Source organism: Convolutriloba macropyga, chromosome 3 (genome assembly GCF_964194025.1).
Source record: "Convolutriloba macropyga chromosome 3, txConMacr16.3, whole genome shotgun sequence".
NCBI lineage: Eukaryota > Metazoa > Xenacoelomorpha > Acoela > Convolutidae > Convolutriloba > Convolutriloba macropyga.
Genome location: NC_134470.1, coordinates 27518648 through 27531367, shown reverse-complemented (window position 1 = coordinate 27531367; position 12720 = coordinate 27518648). Strand labels below are relative to the sequence as shown.

The 12720-nt window shown below is 33.8% G+C and overlaps 2 protein-coding genes across 2 annotated transcripts in view; both read left to right on the top strand.

The window, feature by feature from the left end:
• The window catches only part of LOC142336122 (ribosomal RNA small subunit methyltransferase NEP1-like), a 77893-nt gene that overhangs the window by 19775 nt on the left and 45398 nt on the right, over positions 1-12720 (top strand). The window lies entirely within an intron of this gene.
• Positions 1-12720, top strand: part of LOC142336121 (glutarate-semialdehyde dehydrogenase-like) — a 137052-nt gene that overhangs the window by 101012 nt on the left and 23320 nt on the right. The window contains exon 6 of the mRNA XM_075384672.1: positions 9563-9694. Within this exon, the coding sequence (XP_075240787.1) occupies positions 9563-9694 (132 nt within the window). The remainder of the gene's footprint in view (positions 1-9562; positions 9695-12720) is intronic.

The window sequence follows — 12720 nt, the reverse complement described above, 5'->3', positions numbered from 1 at the left end:
ATTCAGTTTTTCAGAGATCTATTATATAGAAAACTAATAAGTTTTGATTTAATACATAAGGAAGAGAGATTGGAATCAAGTTGATCCACTTTAAAACCACTGCGTTTCCTGTTGTTATCATTTGAAGAAATTAAAGGCTCTTTATACCGTTTTTCTGAAACTTCAGTATTGATATTCACTTCAAAAACTCCAAATGGCTCCTAAATTAATTCTTTGATCCACAAGCATCCGTACGGCTGAAGAGTGGGAAACCTTTATTTTAAACTTAACCGTAACTTTTGCGAAACTTAATAAACGACAGGAAATAGTTTCATAAATGCTTATTTTGTCCTCTATAACTTGTAGAGAGCCCTGTTTCGGAAACCTGCACCTATAAATAACAAACAAACTTAGTTCAACGGACAGGGTTCTGAAGCAGTGCTGATGGAGTAAAATGGAATTAATTCGAATTAAAAAGAATATCAATCTGATTCTAAAAGACTTTAAAGAAATGGAAGCTAAGTGAGGACCATATGTCGTTACCGTTTCTATTTTTGTGTAATTCAGTTTTCCAGAGGTCTCTTTTAAGCAGGAATACCAGTTTTTGATTAATATATTAGGAAGAGAGACTAAATTTAAGTTGATCCACTTTAAAAACCACTGCGTTTCCTGTTGTTATGATTCAAAGAAATTAAAGTTTCTTTAAAAGGTTTTTCTGAAACTTCAGTATTGATTTTCACTTCAGAAAGGCCGAATGGTTCCTAAATTACTTGTTCAAATTAAAAACATCAGTAGGGCTGAAGAGTGGGAAACTTTTATATTAAACTTAACAGTAACTTTGCGAAACATAATAAACGGCCGGAAATACTTCCATAAATGTTTGTTTTGTGCCCTTTAAATTGTAGAGAGCCCTGTTTTGGAAACATGTACCCTAAAAATAACAAAAAATAACTCAGTTCAACGGACAATATTTTAAAGTAGTGCTTTGGGCGGGAAATGGAATTGGTTCGAATTAAAAAGAATATCAATCTGATTCTGAAAGACTTTAAAGCAATGGAAGCCAAATGAGGACCATTTGTCGTTAGCGTTTCTATATTTGTGTAATCCAGTTTTCCAGAGGTCTATTTTAAGCAGGAATACTAGTTTTTGATCTAATATATGAGAAAGAGAGATTGAATTCAAGTTGATCCACTTTAAAACCACTGCGTTTCCTGTTGTTATGATTCAAAGAAATTAAAGTTTCTTTAAAACGTTTTTCTGAAATTTCAGTATTGATTTTCGATTCAGAAACCCCTACTAATTCCTAAATTACTTGTTCCACCTAGAAACATCAGTATGGCTGAAGAGTGGGAAACCTTTATATTAATCTTAACCGTAACTTTGCGAAACTTAATAAACGGCAGGAAATACTTCCATAAATGTTTGTTTTGTCCCCTTTAATTTGTAGAGAGCCCTGTTTTGAAAACTTGTACCCTAAGAATAACAAAAAATAACTCAGTTCAACGGACAAGGTTTCAAAGCAGTGCTTATGGCGGGAAATGGAACTGGTCCGAATTAAAAAGAATATAAATCTGATTCTGAAAGACTTTAAAGCAATGGAAGCCAAATGAAGACAATTTGTCGTTAGCGTTTCTATATTTGTGTAATCCAGTTTTCCAGAGGTCTAATTTATGCAGGAATACTTTTTTTTGATTTAATATATAAGGAAGAGAGATTGAATTCAAGTTGATCCACTTTAAAACCACTGCGTTTCCTGTTGTTATGATTCAAAGAAATTGAAGTTTCTTTAAACTGTTTTTCTGAAACTTCAGTATTGATATTCACTTCAAAAACTCCAAATGGCTCCTAAATTATTTCTTTGATCCACAAGCATCCGTACGGCTGAAGAGTGGGAAACCTTTATTTTAAACTTAACCGTAACTTTTGCGAAACTTAATAAACGACAGGAAATAGTTTCATAAATGCTTATTTCGTTCTCTATAACTTGTAGAGAGCCCTCTTTCGGAAACCTGTACCTATAAATAACAAACAAACTTTGTTCAGCGGACAGGGTTCTGAAGCAGTGCTGATGGAGTAAAATGGAATTAATTCGAATTAAAAAGAATATCAATCTGATTCTAAAAGGTAAAAGACTTTAAAGAAATGGAAGCTAAGTGAGGACCATATGTCGTTACCGTTTCTATATTTGTGTAATTCAGTTTTCCAGAGATCTCTTTTAAGCAGGAATACTAGTTTTTGATTTAATATATTAGGAAGAGAGACTAAATTTAAGTTGATCCACTTTAAAAACCACTGCGTTTCCTGTTGTTATGATTCAAAGAAATTAAAGTTTCTTTAAAACGTTTTTCTGAAACTTCAGTATTGATTTTCACTTCAGAAAGGCCGAATGGTTCCTAAATTACTTGTTCAAATTAAAAACATCAGTAGGGCTGAAGAGTGGGAAACTTTTATATTAAACTTAACAGTAACTTTGCGAAACTTAATAAACGGCAGGAAATACTTCCATAAATGTTTGTTTTGTGCCCTTTAAAATGTAGAGAGCCCTGTTTTGGAAACATGTACCCTAAAAATAACAAAAAATAACTCAGTTCAACGGACAATATTTTAAAGTAGTGCTTTGGGCGGGAAATGGAATTGGTTCAAATTAAAAAGAATATCAATCTGATTCTGAAAGACTTTAAAGCAATGGAAGCCAAATGAGGACCATTTGTCGTTAGCGTTTCTATATTTGTGTAATCCAGTTTTCCTGAGGTCTATTTTAAGCAGGAATACTAATTTTTGATCTAATATATGAGGAAGAGAGATTGAATTCAAGTTGATCCACTTTAAAACCACTGCGTTTCCTGTTGTTATGATTCAAAGAAATTAAAGTTTCTTTAAAACGTTTTTCTGAAATTTCAGTATTGATTTTCACTTCAGAAACGCCGAATGGTTCCTAAATTAGTTGTTCAATCTAGAAACATCAGTATGGCTGAAGAGTGGGAAACCTTTATATTAATCTTAACCGTAACTTTGCGAAACTTAATAAACGGCAAGAAATACTTCCATAAATGTTTGTTTTGTCCCCTTTAATTTGTAGAGAGCCCTGTTTTGAAATTCTGTACCCTAAGAATAACAAAAAATAACTCAGTTCAACGGACAAGGTTTCAAAGCAGTGCTTATGGCGGGAAATGGAACTGGTCCGAATTAAAAAGAATATAAATCTGATTCTGAAAGACTTTAAAGCAATGGAAGCCAAATGAAGACAATTTGTCGTTAGCGTTTCTATATTTGTGTAATCCAGTTTTCCAGAGGTCTAATTTATGCAGGAATACTATTTTTTGATGTAATATATAAGGAAGAGAGATTGAATTCAAGTTGATCCACTTTAAAACCACTGCGTTTCCTGTTGTTATGATTCAAAGAAATCAAAGTTTCTTTAAACTGTTTTTCTGAAACTTCAGTATTGATTTTCGATTCAGAAACCCCGAATAATTCCTAAATTCCTTGTTCCATCTAGAAACAGCAGTAGGGCTGAAGATTGGGAAACCTTTATATTAATCTTAACCGTAACTTTGCGAAACTTAATAAACGGCAGGAAATACTTCCATAAATGTTTGTTTTGTCCCCTTTAATTTGTAGAGAGCCCTGTTTTGGAAACATGTACCTTAAGAATAACAAAAAATAACTCAGTTCAACGGACAAGGTTTTAAAGCAGTGCTTATGGTGGGAAATAGAACTGGTCCGAATTAAAAAGAATATCAATCTGATTCTGAAAGACTTCAAAGCAATGGAAGCCAAATGAAGACCATTTGTCGTTAGCGTTTCCATATTTGTGTAATCCAGCTTTCCTAAGATCTATTTTCTGCAAGAAAAGTAGTTTTTGATTTATTATATAAGGAAGAGAGATTGGATTCAAGTTGATCCACTTTAAAACTACTGCGTTTCCTGTTGTTATGATTCAAAGAAATTAAAGTTTCTTCAAAACGTTTTTCTGAAATTTCAGTATTGATTTTTGATTCAGAAACCCCGAATAATTCCTAAATTACTTGTTCCATCTAGAAGCATCAGTATGGCTGAAGAGTGGGAAACCTTTATATTAATCTTAACCGTAACTTTGCGAAACTTAATAAACGGCAGGATATACTTCCATAAATGTTTGTTTTGTCCCCTTTAATTTGCAGAGAGCCCTGTTTTGGAAACATGTACCCTAAGAATAACAAAAAATAACTCAGTTCAACGGACAAGATTTTAAAGCAGTGCTTATGGCGGGAAATGGAATTTGTTCGAATTAAAAAGAATATCAAGCTGATTCTGAAAGACTTTAAAGCAATGGAAGCCAAATGAAGACCATTTGTCGTTAGCGTTTCTATATTTGTGTAATCCAGTTTTCCAGAGGTCTACTTTATGCAGGATTATTTTTTTTGAGGTAATACATAAGGAAGAGAGATTGGATTCAAGTTGATCTACTTTAAAACCACTGCGTTTCCTGTTGTTATGATTCAAAGAAGTTAAAGTTTCTTTAAAACGTTTTTCTGAAATTTCAGTATTGATTTTCACTTCAGAAACGCCGAATGGTTCCTAAATTAGTTGTTCAATCTAGAAACATCAGTATGGCTGAAGAGTGGGAAACCTTTATATTAATCTTAACCGTAACTTTGCGAAACTTAATAAACGGCAGGAAATACTTCCATAAATGTTTGTTTTGTCCCCTTTAATTTGTAGAGAGCCCTGTTTTGGAAGCATGTACCCTAAGAATAACAAAAAATAACTCAGTTCAACGGACAAGGTTTCAAAGCAGTGCTTATGGCGGGAAATGGAACTGGTCCGAATTAAAAAGAATATAAATCTGATTCTGAAAGACTTTAAAGCAATGGAAGCCAAATGAAGACAATTTGCCGTTAGCGTTTCTATATTTGTGTGCTCCAGTTTTCCAGAGGTCTAATTTATGCAGGAATACTATTTTTTGATGTAATATATAAGGAAGAGAGATTAAATTCAAGTTGATCCACTTTAAAACCACTGCGTTTCCTGTTGTTATGATTCAAAGAAATTGAAGTTTCTTTAAACTGTTTTTCTGAAACTTCAGTATTGATTTTCACTTCAGAAACGCCGAATGGTTCCTAAATTAGTTGTTCAATCTAGAAACATCAGTAGGGCTGAAGAGTGGGAAACTTTTATATTAAACTTAACAGTAACTTTGCGAAACTTAATAAACGGCAGGAAATACTTCCATAAATGTTTGTTTTGTCACCTTAAATTTGTATAGTGCCCTGTTTCGGAAACATGTACCTACAATTACCAAAAAATTTCAGTTCGACCTACAGGGTTTTGAAGCAGTACTTATGTAGGAAATTGGAATTAGTTCGAATTAAAAGGAATATCAACCTGATTCTGAAAGACTTTGAAGCAATGGAAGCCAAATGAAGACCATTTGTCGTTAGCGTTTCTATATTTGTGTAATCCAGTTTTCCAGAGGTCTACTTTATGCAGGAATACTTTTTTTGATGTAATATATAAGGAAGAGAGATTGGACTCAAGTTGATCCACTTTAAAAACACTGCTTTTCCTGTTATTATGATTTTTAAAAATTAAAGTTTCTTTATTCCGTTTGTTTGAAACTTCAGTGTTGATGTTCACTTCAGAAACCCCTAATTGTTCCTAAAATACTTGTTCAATCTAGAAACATCAATGGGGCTGAAGAGTTGGAAACCTTTATATTAAACTTAACCGTAACTTTGCAAAACTTAACAAACGCAGGAAATAGTTTAAAGAAATGGAAGCTAAATGAGGACCATATGTCGTTACCGTTTCTTTATTTGTGTAATCCAGCTTTCCTGAGATCTATTTTCTGCAAGAAAAGTAGTTTTCGATTTATTATATAAGGAAGAGAGATTGGATTCAAGTTGATCCACTTTAAAACCACTGCGTTTCCTGTTGTTATGATTCAAAGAAATTAAAGTTTCTTTAAAACGTTTTTCTGAAATTTCAGTATTGATTTTAGATTCAGAAACCCCTACTAATTCCTAAATTACTTGTTCCATCGAGAAACATCAGTATGGCTAAAGAGTGGGAAACCTTTATATTAATCTTAACCGTAACTTTGCGAAACTTAATAAACGGCAGGAAATACTTCCATAAATGTTTGTTTTGTCCCCTTTAATTTGTAGAGAGCCCTGTTTTAAAAACATGTACCCTAAGAATAACAAAAAATAACTCAGTTCAAAGGACAAGGTTTCAAAGCAGTGCTTATGGCGGGAAATGGAACTGGTCCGAATTAAAAAGAATATAAATCTGATTCTGAAAGACTTTAAAGCAATGGAAGCCAAATGAAGACAATTTGTCGTTAGCGTTTCTATATTTGTGTAATCCAGTTTTCCAGAGGTCTAATTTATGCAGGAATACTATTTTTTGATGTAATATATAAGGAAGAGAGATTGAATTCAAGTTGATCCACTTTAAAACCACTGCGTTTCCTGTTGTTATGATTCAAAGAAATTGAAGTTTCTTTAAACTGTTTTTCTGAAACTTCATTATTGATTTTCTATTCAGAAACCCCGAATAATTCCTAAATTACTTGTTCCATCTAGAAACATCAGTAGGGCTGAAGAGTGGGAAACTTTTATATTAAACTTAACCGTAACTTTGCGAAACTTAATAAACGGCAGGAAATACTTCCATAAATGTTTGTTTTGTCCCCTTTAATTTGTAGAGAGCCCTGTTTTGGAAACACGTACCCTAAGAATAACAAAAAATAACTCAGTTCGACTGACAAAGTTTTAAGCAGTAGTTATGGCGGGAAATGGAATTGGTTCGAATTAAAAAGAATATCAATCTGATTCTGAAAGACTTTGAAGCAATGGATGCCAAATGAAGACCATTTGTCGTTAGCGTTTCTATATTTGTGTAATCCAGTTTTCCAGAGGTCTAATTTATGCAGGAATACTATTTTTTGATGTAATTTATAAGGAAGAGGGATTAGATTCATGTTGATCCACTTTAAAACCACTGCATATCATGTTATTATGATTTAAAGAAATTAAAGTCTCTTTAAACCGGTTTTCTAAAAATTCAGTATTGATATCCGCTTAATATAACCCGAATTGCTCTTGAATTATTTGATCGAGCTAGAAGCATCAGTAGGGCTGAAGAGTGGCAAACCTTTATTTCAAACTTAACCGTAACTTTGCGAAACTTAATAAACGGCAGGAAAGAGTTCCATAAATGTTTGTTTTGTCCCCTATTGTTTGTAGAGAGCCCAGTTTCGGAAACACGTAACTGAAATTTATAAAGACAAACTTCAGTTCGACGTGCAGGGTTTTGAAGCAGTGCTTATTATGGAAACTGGAATTAGTTCGATTTAAAAAGAATATCAATCTGATTCATAAAGGCTTTACAGAAATGGAAGCTAAATGAGGACTATATGTCGTTACCGTTTATATATTGGTAGAATCCAATGTTCCGCAGAACTAATTTATGCAGGAGTTGTTGTTTTTGATTGAAAATATATGGGAGAATTCTTCATTTCAATTTGATTCACTTTAAAACCACTGCGTTTCAGGTTGCTATGATTTTAAAATTTTTATTGTTGCTTGAAACCGTTTTTTTGAAACTTAACTGTCGGTGTTCACCTCAGAAACCCTTTATGGTTCCAAAAATACTTGTTCGATCTAGAAACATCAGTAGGGCTGAAGAGAGGGAAAATCTTATATTAAACTTAACCGTAACTTTGCGAAACTCAACAAACGGCTTGAAACTGTTCCATAAAGGTTTGTTTTGTCCCCTTAATATAGCAGAGAACCCAATTTCGGAAAAATTTACCTAAATATAACAAACAAGTTTGAATTCGATGGAAAGGGTTATGAAGCAGTACTTATGTTGGAGAATGGAATCAGTTCCAATTAAAAAAAATCAATCTGAACCTGACAGACTATTAAAAAAGGAAGCTAAATGAGGACCATATGAAGTTATCGCCTCTATATTAGTGGAATCCCGTTTTCCAGAGATCTATTTTGTGCAGGAATAATAGTTTTTGTTATAAAACATAAGGGAGAGGGATTAGATTCATGTTGATCCACTTTAAAACCACTGCATATCATGTTATTATGATTCAAAGAAATTAAAGTCTCTGTAAACCGGTTTTCTAAAAATTCAGTATTGATATCCGCTTAATATAACCCGAATGGCTCTTAAATTATTTGATCGAGCTATAAGCATCAGTAGGGCTGAAGAGAAGAAGAGAAGAGAGATAAGGAAGAGAGATTGGAATCAAGTTGATCCACTTTAAAACCACTGCGTTTCCTGTTGTTATCATTTGAAGAAATTAAAGGCTCTTTATACCGTTTTTCTGAAACTTCAGTATTGATATTCACTTCAAAAACTCCAAATGGCTCCTAAATTAATTCTTTGATCCACAAGCATCCGTACGGCTGAAGAGTGGCAAACCTTTATTTCAAACTTAACCGTAACTTTGCGAAACTTAATAAACGGCAAGAAATAGTTACATAAATGTTTGTTTTCTCCCCTATAATTTGTAGAAAGCCCTGTTTCGGAAACTTGTACCTAAAATTAACAAACAGATTTCAGTTTTCGAAGGACCGGGGGTTTGAAGCAGTGCTTATGTAGGAAAATAGAATTATTTCGAATTAGAAAGAATATCAATCTGATTGTGAAAGACTTTAAAGAAATGGAAGCTAAATGAGGACCGTATGTCGTTACCGTTCCTATATTTGTGTAATCCAATTTTCAGAGGTCTATTTTGAACAGGAATACTAGTTTTTGATTTAATATATTACTATGAGTGTTTGAATTCAAGTTGATCCACTTTAAAGCCACTGCGTTTCCTGTTGTGATTATTTCAAAAATTTGAAAGTTTCTTTAAACCGTTACTTTAAAACTTCGCTATGATTGTTCATTTCAGAAACCCCTAATGGTTCCAGAAATACTTCTTTAAAATAGAAACATCAGTGGAATTGAAGAGTGGGAAAATTTGATGATCAATTTATCCGTAACTTTGCAAAATTTAAAAAAAGCTGGACACTGCCTAATAAATCTGTTGATGTTTCTACTAAAGTTTATATTTGTATTGTGTTTTAGTTTACTGCTAAATTTTTGTTGTTTCACTGCTGAATGCAAAAATGGTATTTTCAGGTAACCACACCTGAACTTGTTCAGGTGAAAATTTACCTGAACTACAGTTCAGGTGTATTTCAGGTGCTTTTACACCTGAACTTCACCTGAACTTCTAGTTACCTGAACTTGGTTCAGGTAAATTTACCTGAACTTTTTTTAGTGTGTACAGCTCAGCTTTGATACTCATAAAACGAAAAGTAAACAAAGAAAGAATTCATATAGCTATTTCTGGAACAACACAAGTTATTGTGCAAGAAAAAGCAGAAAATTTTGCAGATTGTACTAAAATAGGGACAGTTGCTGTATTTGAATAGTGCTCGCCTCAATTTGTTTTGGTCAGAGTTACCGTTTAACTTCAATTTTAGATAGCAAAAAAGCTTTACGCGTCTTCTGCTGAGGACAGACAGTGATCTGACGACGACTACTGTAGTTAAATAAATATACTTAAGACTCAGTTTCGTTCTTTTTCTAGGCCAAACTGCCGGCTGGTGTGTTTAATGTGGTCACGTGTTCGAGGAAGAACGCTGAGTCTGTGGGAGAGACGCTATGTTTGAGTAGTGATGTGAGAAAACTCAGCTTCACCGGCTCAACTCCAGTCGGAAAGGTATATCAACTAAAACTTAACAACTATGTTGCTACCAGGGGGTTATCTTTGATTACCTTGCTATATGAGGATTAGTGATATAAGTTTTTATGCGTGAGTTTTGTTCTCACCTATTGAGGCCTTTTGACATTTCCTATTGCAATTTGTTTATTCTCTAAGTTTTAGCCCCTAGCCGGTTATTGAACTCTTCATTTTTCTGAGTTTTAAATGTTGTGATAAACTTTCAGATTACACTTTAAATAGTTTCATAAATAAATAGTTTAAATAGTTTTTAAATAGTTTCAGAGTTGACAGATGAGACGAGGCAAATGAGCGTCCTATCTTGCGATTTTTTGTATCAAACCCCCATCACGAACAAACAGGACGCGAATAGGCCCTAACCTGATTCTAGTCGCACCTCAGTTGTAATGAAGATTTGTTTTTATTAATAGCTTTGAAGCGATAGCGGCTATTATTGGACACGTCGTTTTTTGCAATCCAAAAAATTTGGATTGTATTGGTGAGCTGTGTTTCTTAAAAGACGCTTTTACTCATTTTTCGATGACTTTGATCTTTCAAAACGGGATAAACAGGTAAAGCCCAGGAGTGGTGCAGCTGCTGGGATGGCCTTAATTTAAGGTTAAAAGGCCATTTTTAGGAGTTTTTGAGCTCAATAGTGCAAGTTCTTTTACTTGATTCGTCTTAGGTTAAAGTTTTGAAAAGTTGATGAAGCTCTTTTGCGAGACAAATTTACTTGTTATGACCATTTTATGAGCTATATGTTTTGGAACCACAAACACGCAAAATGATACCCATTTATGCTAATTTTTTTTTCAAGTATTTTGAATTTTTTTGTCTGAATTTGTTTTGAGTTTTTCCATCCTCAGGGACCATGGAATCTCCTTTAAGGGCACTGCATAGTTTCTAGTATCATTGGAAAGGTTTTAGCCTTTTAATGTCTCATGTTTTAGCATTTTTTCGATGAAATCTGGAATTTTTTTCAAGTTTTCCTAAAATTTTTGTCAATTTTTGGTTTTTGTCTAGCCTCAAGGTCCAGAAAGCCTATTCCACGGTCTGATTAAAAGGTTTCTGCATGGTTGTTAGTGACAATGGAGTTGTTTACAACAATTTTACATTTCGAATTTTAGAAATTTTTTGATAAAATTAGCAATTTTTTCATGTTTTTTGAAAACATTTGTCTTTTATTCATTTTTCTTGCCTCAGTAGCCAGGTAACCTCCTCCAGGGTTTAATAGTATGTTATTACATAGTTGCTAGGGGCATTGCTAGGGGCATTTTCAACATTTTAATTGAACGAAGATCTGTTTTTTGATAAAGCTTGAAATTTTAAATTATTGTCTTTTACCTAGTTTTTATCGATCTTTATGAGCCAATAAATTTTTAAGGCTTTGAATTGGGTTACTGGGTAGCCTCAACTGGATGAACACAGAAATGGTTCTGAAGATTTTAATATCACGATTTCAGAAACATTTCATTACAATTTGCAGTTGATTTCAGTTTTTTTGATTATTTCTGTTAATCGATCTTCTGGGGCCAATAAACTTTGTCAGGTCTTGCCTGCTATGTTTTTTTAATTGTTCGTCTCCATCAATGATTATTGCGACCATTGATGTTTAATGGCCGCCCTCATCTTCTCAACCGGCTATTATAGCGCTCCTTTTTTTTTTACTTCGTCGAACAAAAAAAAACGTTTTGCTTTACCTAATTTTGCCGCTTTTTCAACATTTTGTGTGAATTTTTTTGACTTCTCTAGGCTAGTTTCTCTCTTCTCTCATTCTGCTAAAAGTGATTTTGAATATCAGTTGCTAAGCAAAGCAATTCAAAATGAACAGAGTCGGTATAAAAAATTGAAGTCAGAAATAGAAACGGGATAAACCCATAAAGCCCATGATGCCCGCTATTTGAACGTCGTTCCTATAAGTCTTAGTTATCATCTCATGACTTAAAAATTGTTTTTGTATAAAAATCTTTTATTTTTCAATATCTTTTCTTTCAATCCCAATCATGCTTATTGCAATCAGCGGCGGCTATTTTCCGGCAATCTGCCGGGTATGTTTTCAATTTCAGTGACTTCTACTGCTTTGCAGTTAATATTTGTGTGCGCGACGTCATTTGTTCTTCTTTTTGGTCGATTGCGTGACTTACCTCACTAAAAAAATTGACTTCTGAACTCTCTTAATGAACTTTAAATTTTATGAACATTTACTAGTTAAAGATAAATAGTGTGCATCTAAGTAGTGCCAAACGTAAATGCCCTAATTAGTGAGTATAGAGTCTTGGGTTTTTGAGTTAGATTGTTATATTTGGGAAAGCTCTATCAGGACTTTTTCCTTATAGAGCATATGTGTCTCACGGCAGTCCGAATCTAACCCAAAAAGTCTAGTGGTCTATATAAAGGACTGGTGGTCAATCTGTCTATCTTATTTCTTTAGTTGTTTCAATTCCGTGGAAGACCACAAGCGTCTGTCGTGGCTATTTTCCCTCAATCTGCCGGCTGTGTTTGAAGATTGAAAGAATGCTCGAAAGACGTAACAACAGCATCATTCCCCCTTGTATTATTCTATCTCTGAAGTGAGAAGTGAAATTCAAACCGTAGAATAGGCCAAAGATGAACTGATAACGGATATTATCAAACATATTTAGAGCGACCTGTACCACCAAGGATTACGCTGCAATGTTGCAGCTGTCCAAAGCAGAGACTGTTTACTAGTGGAGATAACATACGTATTATTTGTGTTCATGTAGACTTAGAACAAAATGTTAAAAAGAACATACCAGCGAAAAGCTCAGTGACCATTGAAAAATGATCGAAGTTGCAGCATCAGTAGGAGTAAAAGTCGGCGAAGAGGACATATCAACCCCTCAGATTCGCAGTCGGGACAGCGGGTGACCGCGTTATTGCTGCTGGATTTTCTGGAAGGGTAATGAAAACAGATTTGGGAAAGAAAAAAAGTTGTCGGAAATGAAATTGGAAATAATGTGGAAATGAATTCTTAGACTTCTATGTTTTTGAAATGAGGAACTTAT